A 24781-nucleotide genomic window follows, 5' to 3' on the forward strand; every position below is an offset into this window, starting at 1 on the left:
TCCCCTCCTCGGGTATGCCACACTGGTGACTTTTCCAGGAATCCACGTATGTCCAAGGAAGATTGTCCTTGTGGGGGTTGGAAGTCCACCAAAACCTGTTCAGTGTTTTAGGAAATTGTACCAGCAACAGCAGTGCTGCTCGTGGTACCTGGGTTGCCAACCCACATACCTGTACCAGTCTGTAAGGTGAACCAGTATGTGTTCCAGTATGTGTTCCAGTATATGGCACTTGTAAGTACAAGCATGTGGCTACATCTCTGCCTTCTTGTAGCCATTCCAAGCATTTACATATTGAAAAACACGTTATTTTATTATTTCTTCTTTATATCACAGTTGGGGCATTATATAGAATTTTCCCCAGCCGGGTGTTAAGCATGTTGTATTACTTATGAATTTTACTTTAGGATATTAGAGGGGACCGTACAAAACAACTGTCACATAAAAGGACATTGAGTGGGATAGGGCTGAAACCCCTAAATCAGAGGCGAGTCAGCCACATGTTGGAGCGATGTCGGCTTTTAATAAAGGGTGTAGGCCCAGCTCCCTCGGATCTGCTGTGTCCTTGATCTCTTCCAGCTGCTTAAAACAATAGGCCCATAGATGCCAAGGCCCCAATGCACACATCTTCCTGGCGGCTCTTATGGTGAGGGGAAAGACACCTAAAATATGTTCTCTGAAGTTTTTGGCAGAAGGAAATTGGCCACTTGAGGGTAGTGACTTTCTCCACCCATGTGGTATTCCAGAGATCTCAGATCAACACACAGGAATTCTGCTAATGACCTATTGAGGTAAGCAATGCAGTAACAGTCCCATTTACAGAACTGGACCCTGAGTACATTCTTGTACTTTCCCAGAAGCTTGATAATAATAACAACAATGGGGGTGTTATGCAAAGAGCACTAGCCCTGGGTCGGGGGCCATGGCCGAGGTCCTCACAGTCAAGTGGGCATCTTTTTTTTTAACACTGTAGGTTCCAGACTGTGCACTCGGCCAGGGATTTTCACACTGTAGTAGACTCACTGGAGCATGATGAAATCAGTGTCTGGGGTCGTGACCAGCTTTCGAACAAAAATGAAATACCAGAGGATAGAATAGAAAAAAACATACTGAAGCACATCACGCCTTGTATGTATTCCAGTCGTGTATTTATGTACCAAGTCGTGATGTAAGATGTAATTCTCTTCATGGATCATAGTCGCAAGATCTGAAGCCGTGTTCCCTGATATGGGGAATCAGAATCTACGAGGCTGCCCAGGCATGTGTGTGAAAATTAGTTCCCAGAGGGATTCTCAGGGCTGTGATTTGAGAAGGCTTGCTGTGAACCTGTCAGGAGGTGCATTTGTGGTCAGATCTTTTCTCACTTGAAGGTGAGAGAAGGGTCAGGGAGGGAGGCCAGGCCAGGTGGAGACCACTGTGAGTCTGAGGAGGAGAATGGGTGTCACCCAAGCCAGCACCCATCGCCTTCACAGTTTTGCTCAAGCCAGCAAATAGTCTTGGATTCCTCGGAGAGTTTTCATTTTTCTATTATTCTAGCAGGAAACATGGGGTTCTGTTTCTAATCCTTTAGAGATCTTAATACAGTCATCCCTCTGTATCCATGGGAGATTGGTTCGAGGACCACTACCTCCCTCTGCCCCGACAGATACCAAAATCCGAGAATGCTCCAGTTCCTTTTGTAAAATGGCATAGTATTTGCATATAACCCATGCCCATCTGAATACTATAAATCATCTCTAGATTACTTACAATACCTAATACAATGTAAATACTATGTAAATAGTTGCCAGCACTCAGCAAATTCAAGTTTTGATTTTTGGACTTTCTGGATTTTTTTTCCCAAATATTTTCAACCCACAGTTGGTTGAATCTGCAGGTGCAGAACCTGCAAACACAGAGGGCGACTATATGATCACATTGGCTTAGGTTTGTTTCTCTGAGCTCACCTGCTGCATTAACTTAGGTCAGTGTCTCTCAAACGTTAGCACACAACAGAATCACTTGGAGAGCTTGTTAAAATCCGGATCAACAAACCCCACTCATCTGATTCAACAGGTCTGGGGTGAAGCCCTAAGAATTGATATTTCTAATAAGTTCCCAGATGATGCTGTCGCAACTGGTCTGGGGAATCCCACTTTCAAAACTATGTTAGATCAGCAGAAAGGAATGTGCTCGGCAGAGTTCCTGACACACAGCAGGAGTGCAGTAAACGCTTTCTTGGTTAAACTGAACTGAATCCTCACCGGCAGAAAGGCCTTCCTAAGGTAAAGTTCGATCACTACTTACAGCAGTGCAAGAAATGGCTGGTTGACGTTGAATTGTATGCTTTTTAAATGGGCAAATTGTATGGTGTGTGAATTATATCTCAGTGAAGGTATTATCAAGAAGCAGAAGAGGAAGGGACAAGAAAAGGGAAAAAGAAAGAAATGGTTGTTTTTTCAAAAATGTACATCAGAAGTGTCTGTTATGCCTTAGAATGTGTAATCAGAGGACCCACATCAAAGGAGAATGAAAAGGCCTTGTAGCTGAATTCGGGGGCCCCTTCCGCTCTGCCACTCTCTGAACTTCCTCCTGGGACTCGAGGCCAGAAAATGTATGTCTCCTGAACGGCTGATCTGTTTTCCTTTTCCAAAGTGTAGATGATACTTAAATGCCTGTACGTTTCACCTGCCAAGACCCATCCTGGTGCAATCACAGCTTTCCTTTCCAAGCTCTCTTTTTAATTTTCCTGCTATTTGTATTTGCCTGTCTGCAAGTTTCCCAAGCAAGTGAAAGCCCTGGACATCTTGGGGTGGGAGGTGGGGCTGAGGTTGTGGGTTTGGAAACTGGTACCCAACTGGCAGGATGGAGAGACCAGGGACTTGGAGGGGCGGTATCGTTTCATGGTTAGTAATGCCAGCTTTGGGATCAGAAGCACATGGTCTAATTCCTGGCTGTCACCTACCAGCTGTCGGAACACAGATTAGCACAGAACTCTTCTGAGCCTCAGTTTCCCCTGGTCTGAGATGGTTCACAGTGCTTACCTTATAGAGTTGTGGTAGGAACAAAATGAGACACTGTGTATCAATAACAGCACTTAACCCTGGACATAGGCACACAGTAAGCACTCAACAGAAACCATGACAATGACAGCGATAGTAAAGATGAGGGTCTGCCTCATCTTAACAATTTTCCTTTGGCTAGAGTCACCTGAGTATCGAAACAGGACAGAGAGTGACGCCTTTGCCTGCCATGAGCCCTCCCCTCCTCCAAATAGCTTGGCAGTGCCTTAGAATACACTAAGACTTACAAGTGAATAAATCAATCCTGGAAACAGATGAGCTTTGACACTTTAATAGCCAGAAGCCCAGCAGAGCTAAGACATGGCAAGACCCAGAACACCTACAGCTCCCAGAAGCCAGCCCGAGTGTGACAACACCCCTGAGGCCAGAAAACCAACCAGCAGTGACACAGGGATTTGTCTGGCTTGTGACTTGCTCGTTACCTCCCTTCTCCTCCCTCCCTCCTTCCCTTCCCCTTCCTCCTTCTCTGCCCTCACAGTCCCATCCACGGGGCCCTCTCTCACGTGCTCTGTGTCCTGCCAGCACTGGGGACACACAGAGCCCCCATATTTTTGGTGCTCCTCAGCAGGTGTCTCTGAACTAGATTTGAGTCCTGTCTTCACCGCTTCCCTCACTGGCTGTGTAACCTTGGACCAGAAACATCTTCTGAACTTGACTTCCCTCATCTTGAAATGAGGATGATGAAGCGTGACCTGCTTCCTTCACAGGGAAATCAAATCGAATCAAATCAAATCAGATGAAACAGTGGAGGAGGAAGGTGTGTGGATTCAGCAGGGATTCACAGACGCCTGTGGCCCTGCGCTAGGCATTGGTGGATACACTGAGCAGACCGGTCATGACTCTGGAGGGAGACAGAGTAATTCCACGGATATGGAACCATGACCTGAGCTGAGTGGTGTGAAGGACAAGTTCCAGGGCTCTGTGGCCACCTGCCCTAGGGACCTGCCCGGGTCTGGGAGGTCAGGAAAAGCTTTAGTGAGGAGTTGAAATGTGAACCAAGAACTGAAGAATGAGCAGGCGTTGACTAGGGGGATATGTGTAGGGGCTTAGGACCTCGGCTACCCAGGCAGAATGACTGGCTTGGACATAGATGCTGAAGCAGAAGGGGCCATCATGGGGCCTTTAGACACCTGAAAGAAGATGACATGGTGGGGGCAGTAAGGAACGGAGGGGCAACATGAGGCTGGAGAGGGGGCAAGACCAGCTGCATCCAGCCTGTCATCTTTGGGAACCTTCTTCTGAGAGCCACGGGGAGCCATCGAAGGGCCTAAGCAAGAGAGTGCAAGGGTGCCAAGATGTAATTCACTTCTCTTTTTAGAGCCCACTGGACTGCTACATGCAGACTAGACTAAAGACAGAGAAAGTGGAAGCAGGGACAGCAGTTGTGGCTACTTCAGTTGGCCACAGACTACACTGGTCCAGACAAGGGACAGCAGTGGTCTGGACCAGGGCCGTGTTCTTGCCGTGTCCCTCTTACGATGCCAGTGTGTGAGAACCTCATCCTTCTGTCTCAGTGTCCTCAGGCTGCCATAACAAGGCACGGCAAACCACGTGGCTTAAAACAACAGAAGTTTAATTTTTTACAGTTCTAGAAGTCTGAAATCAAGGTGTCAGTGGGGCCATACTCGCTCTGCAGGTTCTAGGAAAGGGTCCCACCTGGCCTCTCCCTAGCTTCTGGCGTTGCCACAGTCCCTAGTCTTTTGTGGCATGTAGACACCTCACTCCAGTCTCTGCCTTTGGGATCACATGGACTTCTCCTTGTGTATCCATATGTCCTTTTTCTTATAAAGGATGCCAGTCATGGGGTTAGGGTGCACCCTAAACCGGTATGACCTCATCTCAACTGGATGACATCTGCAAAGACACTGTTTCCAAGTAAGATCACATTCCTCAGTACTAGGGGCTGGGTCTTTGACACGTCATTTGAAGGGGACATAATTCAGCTCTCAGCAGCTCCTCTGAGTGCACCTCCTTGTGCCACAGCCCTCCAGGTGGAACCACCCTCAGGGTCCTCAGTGGGAACTGGGAGGGCTGCAGTTCCCAGGGAGGGTGTACAGGGAGGACCCCGAAGCCCAGCCCTGGGTTCTAGTCCTCTCTCAGGCCTCAGTGGCTGAGAGATTTGGGGCAGGCCCTTCCCTTTCCTGAGCCTCAGTTTCCTCTCCAGTAACACCAGAACTTACCCTGATGGGGGCTCACCTTCAGAATCGACCTCACCCCTTATTAGATCGCTCTGACTCATCATTAAATTAGGGGTAATTAGGGCAAAAGCGGTTCTTTATTGCTTTACAATCAGAGCAGCCCCTGGAATGGGTATGGTGCGTATGTGGCATGAGGGCTGCTGCCTCCCTGCTTCTTCAGGGCAGACATCTCTTCTTAGCCCTGGCACTTTCATGCTGAGCCAGGATATAGCCTCAGAGTCTTTCTTAACAGAGCTTTAGGTATCCATTACAAACCCATCAATGCAGGCAGTTCCATGAAGCCTATTTGCTGTCCCCTGCCCTCAGGCTTGTGAAGCTGGGGAAAATCCCAGACTGGAAAATGCTGTGTCACAGACTCACAGTATGATTCTGGGCAAGACATTTAACTTCTCTGGCCCTCCCTGGTCCTCTCTGGGTAAAATGGATGGACTGATGAAAGTGAGGCAGCAGTGGGGTTTGGTGCAGTCAGAAGAGCCCACTCTTTTACAGTCGGGCAGCAAGGGTGTTAGACCTTGGCTTCATCATTTATAAACTGTGCCTTGGGCAGCTTCACTGCTGTCTCTGAGCCTCATGGTGTCTTCTTTATAACGGGCCAGAATCCCTCATTGGTAGTGGTGTTGCAGGCGACCAAGATTATGTATGTAAAGTAGAGAGCTCCGTGGGTGAGCAGGGCCTCAGTAACTGTTCCCGATAATTGCCATCATCATAACCATCATCATCTTCATCCGAAGTCCCTTCCAGCTCTAAAATTCTGTGACTTTACGGAATGTCCTCATCCAAAAAAACAGCGTGGTAAAATAAGGCAACAGCTGATTTTGTGTAAATGTTCTTTCTAATAAGAACAGGAAGAGCATAATTGCCCCTAAATAATTGTGCCGACTTTGCCACAAGCTGTCAAAAGGCCTTAATTGGTCCATCTGTAATGACTGCGGCCATCTGCATTCAGGGTGATTTAGCGATGGGGCTCTGCCCAAGCGGGGCCCTCAGTGATTAGAGCCGGACGGGCGATATTTCTCTCTCTGACGGGAGTAGTGGTGTGTGGTACAGGAGATAATCTTATCCCCATGTTAATGACCTACTAGTTGAACCAGGCCAAGAAGAAGCGCTGGTCACAAACAATGACTATGGATTTTCTTTTCTTCTTTTTAAGATAAGTGTTCCTGCCTGAACAGCAGCCTATCTGGAGTGTGATCATGCCTCTTGCTATCTTGTCTCGCTGCCCAAGAAAGTCTCTTTTGGAAAGATTTAGTCCCTCAATTAGGGCAAATTGATTTCTGCTCTCTCCAGAGCCACTGTTCCAAAGAGAAGCGGGGAAGGGCAGGAGATGCCATATTAATCTTTGCGAGCCAGCAAGGAGGCAGCCCAGAGTATTTTTCAGCCTTCCAGCCTCAGGTATACATGAAGATAATCTTTCCTCCATCTTTTAATTGCTCCGACTTGCAAGAGGCCAGACAATACAACACAAAACACACCTCATCTCACAGTAGTTTCTGGACACTTAAGTGTCGGGAGCAGTGTTTCCCTAAGTGCGTGAGCACACAAGTGATTTTAAGTGGTACCTGACGTGATCTCAGGTGGCTCAGAATTTGCATTAAGCAACACTGACTCATGGGGAGAGACCACTTTCTCTTTTCAGCTCCTTCGTGTCCTCTGATGACCTTAGATGGAAAGTCTCGCTGGGTTGCCCATATCTCCCTTCTTGACAAAGACAGGCGCAGACCTTAAGCTTCCAGCTGTGGGGAGGCAGGAGGATCTGGCTAAAATCTAACAACATCGCTGTATTCTTGCTTGTTTGGGTTTTTTTAAATTTATCAGCTCTTTATCACAAATGGTACTGATTTATGGTGTTTAATGTTCCCTTTTAAAATAAATTTAAGTACGTAAAAATTTTAATTTAAAAATAGTGAGAATTAAGAGGGGAAAGTGTAGCTTAGTGACAGTGCATGTTTAGCAAGCACAGAGTCCTGGGTTCAATCCCCGGTACCTCTATTAAAAAATAATAAATAAATAAATAAACCTAATTACCCCACAAAAACTGTTTTTAATAAAAAAATTTCAAAAAGTGAGTTGACAAAAAAAAAAAACCATAAGTAAATTGTAATAAGGTAGGTGGAAGTGGCAAAAATCGTGCCATTAGTATATGATGGTGAGAGGCTGGGAAAACACAACTAGAGAGAGGAAAGCCTCATGTTTCTACAGAGAACCTAGCAATTTATTGGCTGTGTGACTTCGGGTGAGTTTCTTAGCTTCTCTGAACATCAGTTTTCTCCTCTGTTAAATGGGAGAAGCCTAAGACACAGTATGATTTTTGTGAATCAAGGGAGATAAAATATGTGAAGCTCCTTTGCAGGTCGTAATCTGCCTTACCAGTGAAACTGGTTCCTTTCTATACAGGGTTAGAGAAAAGAAAAGTTCAGTGGGCTCTGGATCAAGCAGCCAGGGCAACTGGGCCCTGCTGTTAAGTACACGCCAGAGGCAGGCCCTTCTCTTCTCTGGACCTTAGCTTTCTGTCTATAAAATGGAGAGACTGAACCACTCCAATGGATCAGAATTACCTGTCAATCAAATAACACCAAAGATACTGATGCTGCCTTCGGTCTACCCAATCAGAGTCCCCTGGGAGGATGCCCAGGCAGCTGAATTTACAGCCAGCTCATCAGGTGATTCAGCCACAGCCCCTGATGTAGGGGGGCCCTTCCAGCTTTCACCGCTGTTGGAGTGAATTCAGAGCAGGGTTCAGGGCTTGGGTTAGGGAAGGTGATGGAGCACCCCAGGGGCTGGCAAGAATGGAGAGCCCAGCTGTTCCAGTCACCTACAACCTGAGCTCCCAAGAGGCCTGGCCCACAGCCCCTGAAGACCTTCTGATCCAGAGACAGGACTGTGGCCCAGGGATGGGCTCACTGTGCCAGAGGTGGCGGTACAGCCCAGTTCTCCAATCAGTGACACTCCCACTACACTTTACCTTTCCCAGCCAAGAGACAGAGAGAATGAATGTGTGTTTTGATCGGTATCTTTTTTTAATTGAGGTGAAAGTTACAAACAGTGAAAAAATGCAAGTATATAATTCCATGAGGTTTAACAAACGTGTATACCTGGGAAGCCAACACCCCAGTCAAGATAGAGGAGTTGCCTCTCCCTAGAAAGTGTCCTCGTGTTCCCTCTAGTTAGTCCCCAACCCCATGGGCAAACACTGTTCTTAATTCTGTCCTCACAGATCGTTCTGGCTGTTGATGAACTTTAAATAAACCGTACACTGGGTTCTTTCTTGTGTCTGGCCACCTTGGTCCAACATAATAAATTCGAAGTTCACCCATGTGGTTGGATGTATCAAATTCTTTTTCTTTTTTTGCTGAGTAGGAATCTATTGTGTGACTCTACCATGATCTGTTTATCCATTCACCTGTTGATGGACATTGAAGTTGTTTCTAGTTTGGGACTATTATGAATAACACTACTATGAAACGTTTGTTCTTATTCTTTTCGTGGGTGTGTTTTTTTTTCATTGAGATAACATTAATTTATAACAATATATAAGTTTCATGTGTACATGTATTTCGACTTCTGTACACACTACAGCATGCTCACTACCAAAAGTTTAGTCACCATCAGTCACCACCCAGGTGACCTCCTTTACCCCCTTTGCCCTCACCCCACTCTCCTTCCCGTCTGGTAACTTCCAATCTGCTCTCTGTATCTGTGTTTGTTCTGTTTTGTTTTATTTGTTCATTTATTCTTTTTTTTTTTTTAAGTTTCCACGTACAAGTGAAATCATACCATATTTGCCTTTCTCTCTCTGACTTACATTGTTTAGCAATTTTGTTGTTCTTTTTCAAGGTTGTTTTGACTATTCTAGGTCCTTTGCATTTCCATAGAAGTCTTTGAGTAAGTTGTCAGTTTCAAAAAGTTTGCTGTGATTTTATTGTGATTGCATTGACTCCATAGATCAATTTGAGGAAGTCACATTAGAAGTCAATATGGAATCTTCTAATCTAGATGTATGATTTATCTCTCCATTTATTTGGGTTTTTATCTATATGAGGCTATTATAAATGCTATTTTATTGTACTTTCCACTTGTTCTTTGGCAGTATATAGAAATACAATTGATTTTTTCTTTTTTTTTTTTTTTTAAGAATTTAACAACCTTATTGAGATATAATTTAGATCATAAAAATCACTCATTTTAAGCCTGCAGTTCAATGTGTTTTTAACTGAGTGTATACAGTTATGAAACTGTCACCATAATCCAGCTTTAGAATATTTCCAACACTCCAAAAAGTTCCCTTGTGCCTGTTTGCAGTCAGTCCTCACTCCCATCCCAGCTCCAGGAAACCACTGATTTCCTTTCTGTCTCTAGTTTTGCCTTCCTAGAAATTTCTTGTAAATAGAATCAGATAATGTCTTGTTCTTATGTGTCTGACTTCTTTAACCCAGCATACTGTTTCTCAGGTTCGTCCGTATTATTGTAATAGCTCATTCTTTTTGTTTTTTATTTTTTCATTGCTGAATTGTATTTCCACTGCATGGATGTACTTCATTTTGTTTATCCATTCATCAGTTGGTGGATATTTGGATGATTTGATTTTTAAATAGGGTATATTATGAATATTGCTGCTATGAACATTAGTGTACAAGTTTATTTTGCAGACGTATATTTTCATTTCTCTTGAGTGTATACCTCGGAGTAGAATTGCTGGGTTATGTAGCAACTGTTCAGCTGTTTGAGGAACTGCCAGACCATTTTCCAAAGTGGCTGCATCATTTTACATTCTCACCTACAGTGTATGAGAATTCTTGTTGTTACCTGACTTTTTCATTATAGCCATCCTAGTGGATGTGAAGTAGTATCTCATTGTGGTTTTGATTTATATTTCCCTGGTGACTAATGATGTTGAGCATCTTTTCATGTGTTTATTGGCCATTTGTGTATATTCTTTTGGAGAAGTGCCTATTCATATCCTTTACCCATTTTTTAAAATTAACCATGTTAAAATATACAATACTATGTTAAAGTAAAAGATTCATTGGCATTTGGCACATTCACAATGTTGTGCAACCATCACCTCTATCTAGTCACAAAATATTTTGACCACCCCAGAAGGAAACCCCATACTTATTAAGTAGTCACTCTCTATCCCCTTCACCCCATTTCATGGTAATCACTGATCTGCTTTCTGTCTCTGTGAAATTTCATACAAATGGAATGATATGATATCAGACCTTTTGTGTCTGGCCTCTTTTACCTTAATATAATGTTTTCTAGGTTCATCTACATTATGGCCCATGTCAGTACTTCATTCCTTTTTTGGCTGAGTAATATTCCATTGTATAGATATATTCCACATTTGTTTATCTGCCTATGAGGTGATGGAAATTTGGGTTATTTCCATCATTTGGCTATTGTGAATAGTGTTGCTATGAATGTTCATGTATAAGTAATCAAAAGATTTTTTAGGTATTCTGGATCCCTTGATCCCTTGCATTTCCGTACATTTTAGGATCAGCTTGTCAGTTGTCAGTTTCTGCAAAGAAGCCAGCTATGATTTTGATCACATTGAGTCTGTAGATCAACATAGGCGGTATTGCCATCTAAACATGAAGACATCTGATCCATGAACATGGACTATCTCTCCATTAATTTCAATTGTTCATTTCTTTCAACGCTATTTTGTAGTTTTCAGAGTATACATTTTGTATTTCCTTTGTTAAATTGTAAATGGTACTTTTACCATTTTAATTGCTTTTTCCAGTTGCTTTCTTATTTGCTAGTCTGTAGAAATACAGTTGATCTTTAAATACTGGCCTGTCTCCTGAAATCTTGTTTACCTGTTAAGTTTACCTGTTAGTTCTAGTTTTAGATTTCTGAAGATTTTTCTGTGTAAACAATCATGTCATCTACAATTAAAAACACTGCTGCCTTTTCCTCTCCAGGATCTATGCCTTTTATTTCTTTGTTCTACCATTTGCTCTGGCTAGGAATCCTGGGACAACTTTGAAGTGGTCAGAGAGTATACAGCCTTTCTCCTCATCATAGGAGAAAAGCATTCAATATTTCTCCATTAAGTATGATATAAACTATAGGGGGTTTTTTAGCCACACTAGAGTTTTTATAAAGGGTCCCAATATCAAGAGACACCAACGTTAAGGCTGGCATTTTAGGAGAAAGAGACTGTCTTTGAGATTTATTTAGAAGAACTTCTCTAGGCATGGGCCAGAAACCCAGCCTACATCAGAATAAGCAAAAAGAGGAATTAGAATTGGTTGTCACGTGTAATAAGAACATCTAGGAGTCTGTCTGCTTGAGACACAGGGGGTTCTGGGGAATCAAAATGTTATCAGGATAATGTCTCTCTCTATCTCTTGACCCTTCTTACATGTTTAACTTCACTCTCAGCAGATCCTCCCACTACCTCTCATCCCCTTCGTTTTGCTGAAGAGGTCATGAGCAGCTCCAGGCTTCAGACCAACCAACCTAGCAACTCTAAGAAGAAGAAAGGGCTTCATTTTTCAGTAGTTCTGAAACAAATGATCAGGATTCATTATTTGGACCAACTCAGGTCACATGGCCATCCCTGAGCCAATCACTGTGGCCAAGGGAATGGGATACCCTGAATGGGCAGGCCCAAGCCGTGTGCTCCTCCCCCTGGGAACCAGGAGATGGGGTCAGGCCCACCCAAGTCTGATGGACTGAGAAGGGGAGGGGCAGTTTCCCAAAGAAAAATCAGAGTATTGTTGCCCAAAATGAAGGAATGGGTCCCAGCCAGGCATAAACCACAGCCCAACTCCCTTGTACAGAAGATCTCTCTGTGTTCCAGGTCTGACACTAACACTGGACCTCTTTAAGCTTCAGCTTCTCCCTTCACAGCACACAGGTGATGATTCCTGCCCTTCTTGGCCCTATCTGAGAGGTCTGATGAGACAGTACCAGAAAAGCTGCATCTAAACTGTGAAGTCCAGTGTACATGTAAAGAAGGGGTCACAAGATTGGTTACTCAGCATCTGTTCTTACCCATCTGTCCATCTGTTCCCTTCTTCCTCCCCAACAGAGCACCTAAAGAAGCCCCTCGAAGACTACATGGCCCTTTTCCCCAGTGTGAGGATTCTCCGAACCAAGAAACGGGAAGGACTGATAAGGACCCGGATGCTGGGGGCCTCAGCAGCAACTGGGGATGTCATCACATTCTTGGACTCACACTGTGAAGCCAACGTCAACTGGCTTCCCCCCTTGCTCGGTAAGGGAGGCTCGCAAGGTGAGGTAGGCGGCCTGCAGTAAGCCAGCCCCACCCCGAGCCCCCGCCTCCTTCCGGGAGTCACCCTCAAGCCTTCCCTTGTGTGCTTGAGATGCAGCCAGCACAGTGCCAGTCACCACGAGGTGTCAGATCTTCAGGAGTGCTCAAAGCAACCTTAAAAACCCATTCAGTCCTGTCCCTTCATTTTTCAGGGGAGGAAGCTGAGAGGGAAAGTGACTTGCCCAGAGTCATAAAGCACATTCGTGTCCAGTGACACGATTGTTTCCCCTAGGTTATTTCAAGTGTCATTGGAAAGCAAGCCAAGGCTGTCTACTGCCAAGAGCCAAGTAGTAGGGGACATTATCATGTCCATCATGTCTACTTAGAGCATTTATTCACTGCCCTGCTCCAGTGAGCCGGGAAGGTTGGAAGCTGTATCTCTCATTCTCATAAAGCTATGCCAGGTCCAGAAGTCTCCCCTTTTTATAGTGGAAGAAATTGAAGTTCAGAGATACGGAGTGATTCACTTGTTCCCTTGGGGCACAAGTGTCAAAGTCACCATCTGTCTGACTCCAAAGTCTTTCCTCTTTGAAGATTCCACACTGCCTCCCTAAATTCACTTCCTCTTCAGAGAGTTGCTGCCAGCTGGCAGGGAGGGGATCTTGACAGAGGGCAGCGTGATCCAGGAGTCACCCACCGTAGCCTTGTGGGCAGAAGGGAGACACGAGGACTGGATGCTGGGCAGTGAGGTGCCTCGTGGCTGGTTTGAAGAACCAGGTCTGAATCTTGAGGTGTTCAGCTTTGATGAAGGCAGTGAGCTGCTGCTGACAGGTGGAGAGCAAAGAGGAAATGTTCTACTGGGACTGGGAGTCAGGTGAGGGACAGAGATGAGGCAGATGGGGGAAAATCTATCAATCCACGGAGAAAAGGAAACACCTTAAAAATGGATGGGAACACTCTTCCTAACAAAAAGCTTAGGGAGCAAAGAGGACTCAAGTTTAGGGCAAACTTGAGGGTTATCAGAATCACCTAGCAGACTTGTTAAAACCCAGAGTGCTGGCCCCACTCCTAAGTTTCTGACTCAGGAGTTCCAGGGTGGGGCCTGAGAGGCTGCATTCCTCACAGCCCCCAGGTGAGGCCAGTGCTGCTGGCCCCGGGACTACACTTCGGGGAGCACTGGTTAGGCCACCATTCAGAAGTGAGGAGAGAAAGCAAAACTACCCAGGTTCATGGGATAACTCAGCAAATGTGTTTCCTAACACAGATCAGTATGGATCTTTAGTGTTAAATTATATGTTTTTGATTTTAAGGGCCCAGCATACTCCTGGGTCAGGAAAAGGGTAAAACAGATTTTCTGGCAAACTATTTAATTAAACCAAGAGCTCTTCCGCATCTGCCCCTCATTACTGAAAGAGAACAGAAAGGGAAAAAACCTCACTATAAGTCGCCTAATTTATAGTCCTGAAGGAATATCCCATTTGGTGGGTCACTCAGTGACTCATAAAGAGAATGAAATGGTGGTACCTGAGGCCGAGCTTGTAGTCCAAACAGCCTGAACTCTGTTTCTATGGTAATGTACGAGGGTAAATTTCATAATCTGCAGACATACATGGAAGAAACATCCTTCCTCCTTTTTTTCCCCCTTTTTCCACTGGAAATGTGAACCAGTGGTGTAGATATGAAAGTTTGTCCCTGCTCATATGAGCCCATCATTGCTTTTTGTCTCTGAAACCATGAGCACCTCCAAGCACAACTCACTCTGCCTTCCTTGGAGAGCAGGCATTTCTGAGCCTGAGACAGATCTCGGCAGCCCTCCCAAAGGAGAGCCACTGTTGGCCATCATTTTCTTCATCTCCACCTTCACCACCACCATCATCATCATGGCTCTGCTAGTCCCTTAGCTTTTTAGGCCACATTTGATGTGATAAAACAGGCAGGCCAGGCATTATTATCCACATATTGCAACTGAGAAAACTGAAGGGCAGAGAGATCGAGGGGGATGCTCAGCTTTCCAACTCCTTTCAGAGCTGCTTTCAGCAATCTGAGGCACAGAGACTGTGGTCGGAGGGCTGGTCACGTGCTAGAGCATTGTGGCCCAATTGGTCCCACTTAGTCTCCACAGAAGCCCCATGAGATAGGTGGTGTCTCCCTCCCTCTATTTTGTTGGCCAGGAAGCCAGGTTCAGGGGCATCAGATAACTTTGTCCAAGGCTATACTGTTAGTAGGTGACAGAACCAGGGTTTGCACCTGGGCGTTCTGTTCCCCCAGTGAGTACAGCCCTGTGGAATGCTGCCTCTCTGATGCCACCCCGTTGACATCACACCTCTCACAATCAGCCAGCATCCAGCAGAGGACTGTGTCCTCAGCCCACACCCTCCCTGGAAGTGAACTCCCCGACATGGCCATGAATAATTAGGAAGGGAGGCCCATTTCTAGAGCTTTCCCTGGGAAGATTCTTCAGCTTCCTTTAGAATCCCTAAGGAGCCTGTCCATGAGGCAGCATTTCCCAGACTTTTTTGATTGTGTACCACAGTCAGAAATACACTGGACAGGTCAGTCCACTGCACAAGTGCACACCCTGCTGCAAGGTGATTGGAACACATTTCCTGAAACAGTGCTCTCCCTTATCACCTCGAATGCACCCTGCCATTCAGTATTCTTTCCTGCTTCATTACAAACACACACACACACACACACACAAACACACAATTTCATGACCCACTGTGGATCGTGACTTGCAGTTTAGAAAAAGACAAAATGGCTGCTTTCTCTCCTGGCAGAAGAATCTTCTGTAGTTGATGAAGCCTGGGCCCTGGGCAGCTGCTAGCCTACACTGGCCCTACCAGGCTCCCCATTGCAAGTCTTGAACTTGACTCCTGGCTCAAGCAGCCAGGCACCCCAGCATCACCCATGTGTCCCTCACGGCAGATCATCTGCCTCAGTCGCTGGCACCTCCCGCATGTAGTCAGGGCTCCTTGGCAGGAGGCACACTGAAGGGCGGACTGAATTGTATAGAGTCAGCCTCTCCCTAGCTTGAAAGGGATGTAGAGCCATCTAGGTGAAGACTCCCGTTTGCCATCTTGAATCCCCGAGCCTGCAGCCTTCCTGCAGGACAGGGGTCCGCCAGGCCCTGCTGGCGCACCTCCAGTCCTGAAGAGCTCGTGGGATAGCCTATTCCCTCTTCAGAAGTTCTGACCATTGGAAAAAGCTGGACTCTCACAAGGAAGCCCACTTGTTCTCTGATGGCAGCCAGGAGGCGTGGGGGAGCTGCCAGGGGCAGGCGGTCTGCCGTGAGGGACAAGTGCTGGGGTGCCTGGCTGCAGGGGCCCCCCCAGAAGGAAGTGGATCTGTCCTTCCATAGCAGTGCTGCGTGTGGCAGGTGCCTGTGCTAACCTTCAAACATTGCTGTACCCAGTACTCCTGCGACCAGGGCCTCTGCTCCCCATTTCACAGAGGAGAACGCTGGGGCTCAGAGACGTCATTTATGCAGCTGGCCCAGCGCCCCCTCACGGCCAGCAGGTTGCGCTAGGAGCCCTGGTCCATCTTGCTTAAAGCTTGTGCTCTTCCTGCCTCATGGATTCTCAAACTCATGTGTTCAGAGAAATCACCCAGAGAATGTGTTAAAAATGTAAGTTGCAGAGTAGAGTCATGCACGTAGCTGCTCCTTCATCCTGCCTCCCTAATGGGCATCTCTTGGCTTCTGCAGACCGCATCGCTCGGAACCGCAAGACCATTGTGTGCCCCATGATTGATGTGATTGACCACGACGACTTTCGGTACGAGACACAGGCCGGAGATGCCATGAGGGGCGCCTTTGACTGGGAGATGTACTATAAGCGGATCCCAATCCCGCCAGAGCTGCAGAAAGCTGACCCCAGCGACCCATTTGAGTAAGTGCGAGCGACCCAGGCCGATCCCAGTGGCCAACCCAGTGACCCTTCCCCAACACACACACGACTCAGGATCACCATCTCCCCCCAGAAGTCCAGCACAGAGGGGCCAGTGCAGACCTCCCCAGCCAGAAGCATAGCCCCTCCCAGCTTGTCAACAGAACCTTGGCTCATGGACCACCAAGCTGGTCACCTCTTCCTTGCGCACCTCAGGACTGCCAACAGGGGGCGGCTGGCAATTGTAATCATCTCATGGTCTTCACCATTGTCACACCATTTATTGAACACTTTCTAAGTGCCAGGCACACCCCCAACAACCAGTTATTATTGTTGTAGTAAAAATTATCTGCGTTCTCCAAATAGGGACACCAAGTTTCCAAGAGGTTAAGCAGCCTGTCCAGGTCACACAGCTATGAAATGGTAAAGGCCAGATACCATGCAGGTCTGTCTGCCTCTGGAGCCAATTTCCCATCCTTCAGTTACACCCTCTTGGAAGTATTAGGGAAATGCCAGCTTATCCTTTTGTGGAGGTGTCGGGGCATGTGGACTGGAGCCATAGCATCCTGGGGTATGAAAGCTGAAGGGAACTTACAGGTGGTGGACTCCAGCCCCTTGCAAATAAGGAGCCTAAGGCCCCAAGACAGGAAGGGGCTTCCCTGGGGACCCAGTGAGCTGGCGGCTCAGCCAGAAATAGAGCCCAGTCCCTCTCTGGTACCCCAAGCTCCAGAAATGTCCTTCCTTCCACAGGGGGCTCTCCATCCCTGCAGCTGTCACGTGAGCCACTCCAGCTCTCCTGCCAGAGGTGTGGGAAGATCTCTGGGTACAAAGCCAAAGTCCCATCTCTCCTGCTGTATTAGATTCCTGATTAGTCTCCTAATTATTGCTGTGGTAGTAAATTACTGCAAGCATACTAAAACAACATGAGTTTATTGTCTTAAACTTTGGGAAGTCAGAATTCTGAAAAGGTCTTATTGGGCTAAGTCACTGTCAGCTGTGCTGTGCTTCCTCTCGATGCTCTGGGAAGGAATCCCTTTCCTTGCCTTTTCTGGCTTCAAGAGGCTGCTCACGTTCTTTGGCTCCAGGCGCCCTTCCTCTTCAAAGCCAGCAGCGTGACATCTTCAAGTCCTTACCTCCTTCCCTCTCCCCCACCACTTTCCTCCCTGTCTCTGTCCCTCCTTCCTTCACATCCCCCACCTTCCCCTTCACCTCCCTCCCCAGTCTCTCTCTCTGTCTCTTGCTTCCATCATCACATCTCCTTCTCTGACTCTCAGCCCTTGTGATTATGTTGGGCCCACCAGGATAATCTCCCCATCTCAGGATCTTTAATCACACTGTGCAAGGGCCCTCTGTGTCAGGCAACATATTCACAGGTCCCAGGAATTAAGACGTTGGCTTCTTGGGGAGAGCATTATCCTGTCTACCACACCTACCTGATCACCACTTGACCCCAGTGAACCCCAGCTGCTCTTTGCCTCACCCTCCCCATCTGGGAAAGGGGGCTACTGGCAGCTCAGCCATCTTCATGGGCACAGTGCACCCAGGGCTCCTGGGGGACCTCCTAACACTGTGGGCCCCAGAGGAGGCTCAGAGGTAGGAAGAGGTGGGCTTGTTTGAGGAAGTGGAAGGTGGCCGGGCGACGGAGTGGTACCAGCTGAGAGTGGAGGGTGTGAGTGGATTCCCTGTGCTTCCTCCGCAGGCCAGACGTTTGTGTTCTTGTCCTGACCTCCTGTACCCTACACACAGTCAAACACTACTATTAGGCCCTCCTGAGTCCACAGATACAGTGTAGCCAATACCACGTCATGCAGCCAGCGCTCTCCAGTATTCCTCAGTCAGCCCCCAGTTGCCCTGAATTCTTGGAAAAGAATGCTAATCACAGGAGTAACTAACATTTAGCCTGAGTTGGAGAAGCACTTCCAGCTGACAGCAGTGCCCTTGGGTGTTGGTAGAATTCTCTCCACTTGACCGATGGGGACCCTGTGGTTCAGAGAGGAAATGACACTTGCCCAAGTGACACGTAACAGAGGCTCAGGTCGGACTGGCTGCTGGAAAATTATCAGGGTAACCAGGACCCCCTTTTAAAAGTTTGAGCCTCTGCCATCAATCAGCTCATAGGTAGATGAGGGTGGGTCTTGGCCCATCCATCCTCCTGTTTGCAGGATGGGGAGAGGGTGGGTGCAGGTCATGCAGCTGGTTAGAAGCAAAGGCCTAGCTAGTTTCATCTGGAGCTTCGAACTCCTGTCAGGATATTAAAGGGGTTGGCCCAGCCCTAGAGGAGGGGCTCTCAACCCTTCCTGCACGATGCCATCACCTGAGGAGTTTATTTTAAAAGAACTGCCCAGACTGCCCCCAAGTCCAGTTACACCAGGATCTGGAGGTGGGGATCCAGGCATCGGCTCCCAGTGATGCTGACGTGTGGCCGAGGTTGAGAGCCCCTGGCCCCGATGCTTCCCCAGGGACTCTCTGTCCTTTGTACCCTCCAATTCCTTCCGGAAGTCTCTCTCCTACATTGCACACGGACAAAACCCCAAGAAGAGGCCACTAAGAAATCGTGGTCATTTTCTGCACACCCCCTCAGGCAGCCCAGCGAATGGGCACTCTGCGGGCACAGGGCCTCATCCTGATGTTTGACAGACTCGGGCTTCTGTGGCAGATCTCAATCTGAATCTCAGCTCATCCACTTACTAACTGCATGCCCTTGAGCGGAGCACCTAGCGCATTTGTGAACTTCAAATTTCTCCATGTGCAAGGGGGCCAGTCATAGGGCTTTGTGAGAGCTGAAGAGAATGTTGCTAAGGTGAGTGGCACACAGTGCTCAGAATTGTTGTGATTGCTGTTGGACACAGCATTAAACAGCCCAGGCTGGAGGAGAGGCCTCCCTCTGGAGGGGAAGCCTCAAGCATCCAAAGTGCCTCACAGCTAAAACCCTGCCTGTTCCACGGCCCCTGCCACCGGCTTCCACCCAGGCTCATTTTCCTGTGCGGAGTCTTAGGCTGGATTTCCTGAAGCACCGAGTCAGAACCACCCTCTGCCCCTCCAAGCGTTACAGCTCCAGCCGAAAAACTCCAAACCCGACAACCTTCAAAAGACAAAGGAAAATTGATACTAATATTTAATAACACCTTGTTTTCCTATAGTACCGGATACTCTCAGAACTATCCTAACAATGTGGGCTAGGAAGTATGGCTATACATCCCTGTGTAGTTGGAGAGCCAGGCTCAAAGAGGTTAAATCAGCGCTGTCCCATAGAAATATAATTTGAGCCACACGTGTACTTTTAAATTTCCTCATAGACACATTAAAAAAATGTTAAGAGGAGCAGATAAAATCCATTTTAGTTATATATTTTATTTGATCCATTATGTCTAAAATATTCTCATTTTAACATGAGACCAACACTGAAATTATTGAGATCTTTTCTGTGCTTTTCTTCGTATTAAAGCTGGGGAACCCGGTGTGTATCTCACACTGCCAGCCCCTCTCAGTTCAGACTGGCCTCATGTCAAGTATCAGTAGCTCCATGTGGCCAGTGGCTCCCGGGCAGCACAGGGTTCCCAGGTTAAACTTTTTTTTTTTTTTTTTTAGTTGACATATAGTCAGCTTACAATGTTGTGTCAATACCTAGAGATGGTCATTCTAAGTGAAGTAAGCCAGAAAGAGAAAGAAAGTACCATATGGTATCACTCATGTAGAGTCTAAAAAAAAAAAAGACACAAAAGACACAAATATGTAAATGATTATTTACAAAATGGAGTTATAAACTCTTCATCCCAGGTCCCACCACAGGTTAAGGAGAGCTGAGGTTGGAGTGAGGGTCTCCCCGTTTCTGACCCACTGTCCTTTTCACTCACCACCTGCCTCTGGACTTGCTCCTTCCTGACGGGAATTGTGGCCACGTAGGGTGTGGTTGCACCTAGATTAGAAAGTCAGATCCCAGCCATGCTGCTTAGCTGTGAAGCCTTGAGCAAGTCTTGCACAGTCTCACCCTTCTGTACTCTGGTTTCTATGTGCAAAAAACGGGGTAATAAAAACGGGGCCTCAAGAGGCACCACGGGGGACTCCGGCAGGCTACACCCCACAATTTATCGCCTCTGTGCCCGGGCTTGTGTTTTTTCCTCCTGAGTGCCTTCCCCCACCCTGGTTCCCACCTGTCCATACTCACCTTGAACACTACCCCCTGAGTATCCTTCCTTGATTCCTGCCCCAGCCTCCCTCCGTACTCCCAAAACCTGGAGGCAGACACTCCCTCCTTTCCTGGAGTACTGGCTGCACCCCCTAGAGGCCCTTGTTACGCCCCACCTGTCTTCTGGATCCTTCTGTCCTCAGGTGGCTGCCCTGCCACACTGCCATCCTCTGAAGTTTCAGTCTGACCCTGATTTACCTCCAGATTCCTCCCCTATCTGCTTCTCAGCCGGCATTTGATGAAGAAACTAATGAGAGAATTAATGAGTAGAGTTCATCTTATCCCAGTTTAACTGAAAGAGCAGGGACTGTGGCTTCTTCTACAAACGCTTGGCAGAGAAGAAGTCCACGCTGGGCTGACAGAGTAAGGATCATCCTAGAACCTTGTCTGAAAACAGAATCCTGACTCCATCCCCCAGGTAAGGCCAAGGGAGCTGCTTGTGTTTTCATCTCTCTAAGACCATCTACAGCCTAGACAGGCTTAGAAAGACCTGGTTCAGACAGCTTAGCTAACAGGAGGACTGGAGATACATATATAATGCAGCCACAAGGTCCACAGGGGAAAAGCACTGTGATTTCGTTTCGCATGTCCTCTTAGGTGTTCACCGTGTCAAGGGACTTTTGGTCCGTCGGTTAAAATGTCGCATTTGTGAAGGAGGTATAGACAAGAAGGAGGAAGGGCTTTGGATTCCCTGCTGGACACCTGGGCTGTGTTCTCAGAACCTCATGCCTGGGGAAACAGCAGTATCAGAGAGCAGGATGCACAAGGGCGCACGGCCAGGATGCCGTGTCTTCACGCCATGTTCCTCTCCCGACAGGTCTCCCGTGATGGCCGGCGGGCTGTTCGCCGTGGATCGGAAGTGGTTCTGGGAGCTGGGCGGCTACGACCCAGGCTTGGAGATCTGGGGAGGGGAGCAGTATGAGATCTCATTCAAGGTGAGCCAGCCGTCGGGAAGCCCCCTTGTCCTGGGCAGGCTGCATGCCTCATGTCTGTCCGGGCCTGGAAAGAGTCTGGAGGCCTCAGGCTCTGCCGCCCCCTGCTCCCCAGGGGAACCAGTCAGGCGCCAAGGGCCACTGCTTATTGTATGTGTGCGGCGGAAGCTGCGGGGGTCCTCATGCTGCCAAAGGCTGAATGTGTGTCCCACTTAGATGCCCAGCAAAACCGCAGAGGGTAAGAAAAACCTAGAAGGCCAAACAAGACACGTAGCCCGGGAGAAAGCTCTGCTCTAAGGATGGCCCCCTGGCCTCACAGATACCAAGATGGCCTTTATGGTTGCTGGCCACCCCCTCAAGTTTTCCCTTTGTAACTGTCACTGCTAGAGTTTGATGTGCAGAGACCAGGGGTTAAGAGCTCGAGTTGTGGAGTCAGAAAAGCCTGGGTTCAAACCCCAGCTTCACCACTCAGTAGCTGTATAACTTTGGGCAAGTTCGATTACCTCTCTGAGCTTTCTTTCCTCATCTAAGAGAATAGTAATACTATCTACCTTACAGAACTTTGGTGAAGGTTAAATGAGATAATATCTAGAAAGTGGTTAGCACCCAACCTGGGGACACAACCACCAATTAATAATTGGTAGAAACTGTTGAAGAGTCAATAAATCAATATTTACTATAACCTATTAGACCAGCCCATGTACTGCAGAAGTCTTCTGACAATCACAGTCAAGGAGATGATGGTTACTAGGTAACCACCCAAACTTCTGAGGCCACATTCTCCCCCCCCTTTTTTGTGGGATGTTTGTGTTCATCCCAGATGAAATGCAGCGGGGAAGGTTGGTTTGTCCTGTGCCCTTGTGGTCAGCTAGGGCCTGCTTCTCACACCCTGGAAGCACTGGTTAGGCATATCCCCAGCCTGTGAGGGATAGCCTGCACCATTCCTGGGCCAAACCCTGTGAATACACAACCCTGATGCCCACCAAGTTGGGCATCAACTTTTTATGCAAAGGACCATTGTCACACACAGCAAGGAAAGCTTCGGTGCTGGGATCAGACTTCCTGGGTCAGATCGTAGCTCTGCCACTTCCTACAAGCTCTGTGCTCTTGGACAAAGAACCCTCATCTCACTGAGCCTCAGTTTGGGCTCCCTTAAAATGGGTTTAATGATACTTCAATCCTCATAGGGCTGTTGAGAGGATTAAATAAGGCCATTCTTGTTAGGTGCTTCTTAATGTATATTGTAAAAATCACTTACTGTATTGTCTTTGTCATTATGTGTGCCACTGGGTGAGCAGTTCAGAACTGGGGATATCATTAGCAAAGAAATAACTTAGAATTCTACTGAAACATTATTTTGGTTTGAAAAGCAGTCTGTGTTTGTTTTACCCATGCAGTTCTGAAGTTGTCTCCTGTAAGGGGACCAGCTCCCTGAATGAAACTAGTATTAAAATCTACGGGTGATACTAAATATATTTATGATGATGGCATAAGCACTAACCAGTTGGAGTGGATGCCAGCTGTAAGCAACTGTGCATCCACTCTGCTGTGCAGTGACTCAGTTTCAGCCCTGATCTGAGCTGGCCGGACCCTATGCCAAGCCCTTCACATGTGTTAGCTTATTGAATCCTCACAACAACCCTAGGAAGGTCATATCGTTATTATACCCGTATCACAGGGAGGCTGTGGGGCTCAGACCAAAACCCTACACAGTTGGAACTAACCGAACCAGAACCTGAACCCAGGTCTGCCCAACTGCAAAGCCCACACCCTGACTCGCCATGTTTCATAGGCCTCTTCAGGGACGTAAGACCACTTGAGAGGAAAACTAGCCTAAGAGGTTGGCTGCGATCTCTTACTCTTTCTTCTCAGTTTTTGTCCCCTCCTGGGGTGTTTCTCAATTTACTAGGATATTTTGCAGCTTCTCGGTGAAATAAATAGTAACAGTCTAATGTAGAAATGGCAAAAAAGTCAGAAATAGGTTTCCTCTCCTAGCGAACTCTGATCCATTCATAGGGGCTGCCCCAGTTCTGTGTTAATGTCTGTTCTGAGGCTGCATCCAAGCTTATCAGAAAGGGAGTGGTGATTGATTAGTGATGTCTGCCTTGGGTGCAGTTTTGGTGAGTGATGTCATTTATTTAGTATCCTTAGCTCCTGCAATCTAGTTTTCCAAATGTCACATCCTTACAGGAACAGTGAAATCACACATAAGGAGTCAGAAGAGTTTTAACCTCACAGTTCTTCAGTCCATCAATTAAACAAGCTTGATTTACAAAGTTTTCTCCCAAAAGTGTTCCCAGAAATGTGCACACATCTGTGTTCTGATTTCTCACCAGACTGTAAACTTCAGTAGGGAAACAATCTATGTCTGTTATATTCACTGCTATATCCCAAGTACCTAAAGGATTGCCTGACAGGGAGAAGGTGTTACTGGACAAAAGTTTGTGTGCCCGACTCACAGTGAGGCCAAACAAACTGAAATGTTGAGTTTGGAGCAGAGAAAGGTTTATTGCAGGGCCGAGCAAGAACACGTGGCTCATGCTCAAAAAACCCGAACTCCCCGATGGTTTCCAGGGAGGAGTTTTTATAGACAAAATTTGGAGTGAGGGCTGCAGGGTGTGTGACTCTCTTCTGATTGGTTGGTGGGGAGGTAATAGGGCGATGCTCCAGGAAACTTGTGCTAAGCCTGAAGTTGCCAGGGTGTGGGGGCCTTAGTTCCTGCAGAAAAACCCAAAGACACTGTTGTGTATATTCCTTCAGGAGGAACCAGGACCCTGCTCCAAGGCTGCACCATTGTTTCTTGACTGTTCCTCCCTTGTCTCTGCACTCCACTGCTTCCCCGATTAGCAACTGTTGAGTCTGCCCTTTGGAACTCAGGGACAGTCAAGGAGGCTGAATGAAGCCTATTTCCTACCAACAAGAAATGCGGGGCACAGAAAGGATTTGTAACCAGGGAGGACCCCACGGGATCCTGCTCTGTTTCAAAGGCATTTAATAAATAATTGTTGGTTGAATACTCAGAGCAGGTGTGTCACTGGCCTGACCCAGGCTCCTTGGTCCAGCTCCTTGGTCCAGAAGTCCCCCTTCAGGAACTCCCTCCATGGAAAATAGCACATGGAGAAAGATTTGCACAAAGGAATTTCTAAACCCGAAATGATTTCATCCTGTGTGTTTCAAAGACCCGTCTGATTATGGCAATTATGACAGAACAAATGGTGTTTCTCTTCCCACAGTCTATTCACAAAAGACGTGGTAGTAAAGCCATGTTGAAAGTCTCTCATGGGGAGGGGG

At 47.2% G+C, this 24781-nt stretch overlaps 1 protein-coding gene across 3 annotated transcripts in view; it reads left to right on the forward strand.

Moving 5' to 3' along the window:
- GALNT10 (polypeptide N-acetylgalactosaminyltransferase 10) overlaps positions 1-24781 on the forward strand; it is a 260526-nt gene that overhangs the window by 209590 nt on the left and 26155 nt on the right. For all 3 annotated transcript variants that reach the window (XM_032477168.1, XM_032477167.1, XM_032477166.1), the window contains 3 exons: positions 12303-12488; positions 16192-16375; positions 21376-21493. In XM_032477168.1, the coding sequence (XP_032333059.1) occupies positions 12303-12488; positions 16192-16375; positions 21376-21493 (488 nt within the window). The remainder of the gene's footprint in view (positions 1-12302; positions 12489-16191; positions 16376-21375; positions 21494-24781) is intronic.

The sequence above is a fragment of the Camelus ferus genome, chromosome 3 (assembly GCF_009834535.1).
Source record: "Camelus ferus isolate YT-003-E chromosome 3, BCGSAC_Cfer_1.0, whole genome shotgun sequence".
Lineage (NCBI taxonomy): Eukaryota > Metazoa > Chordata > Mammalia > Artiodactyla > Camelidae > Camelus > Camelus ferus.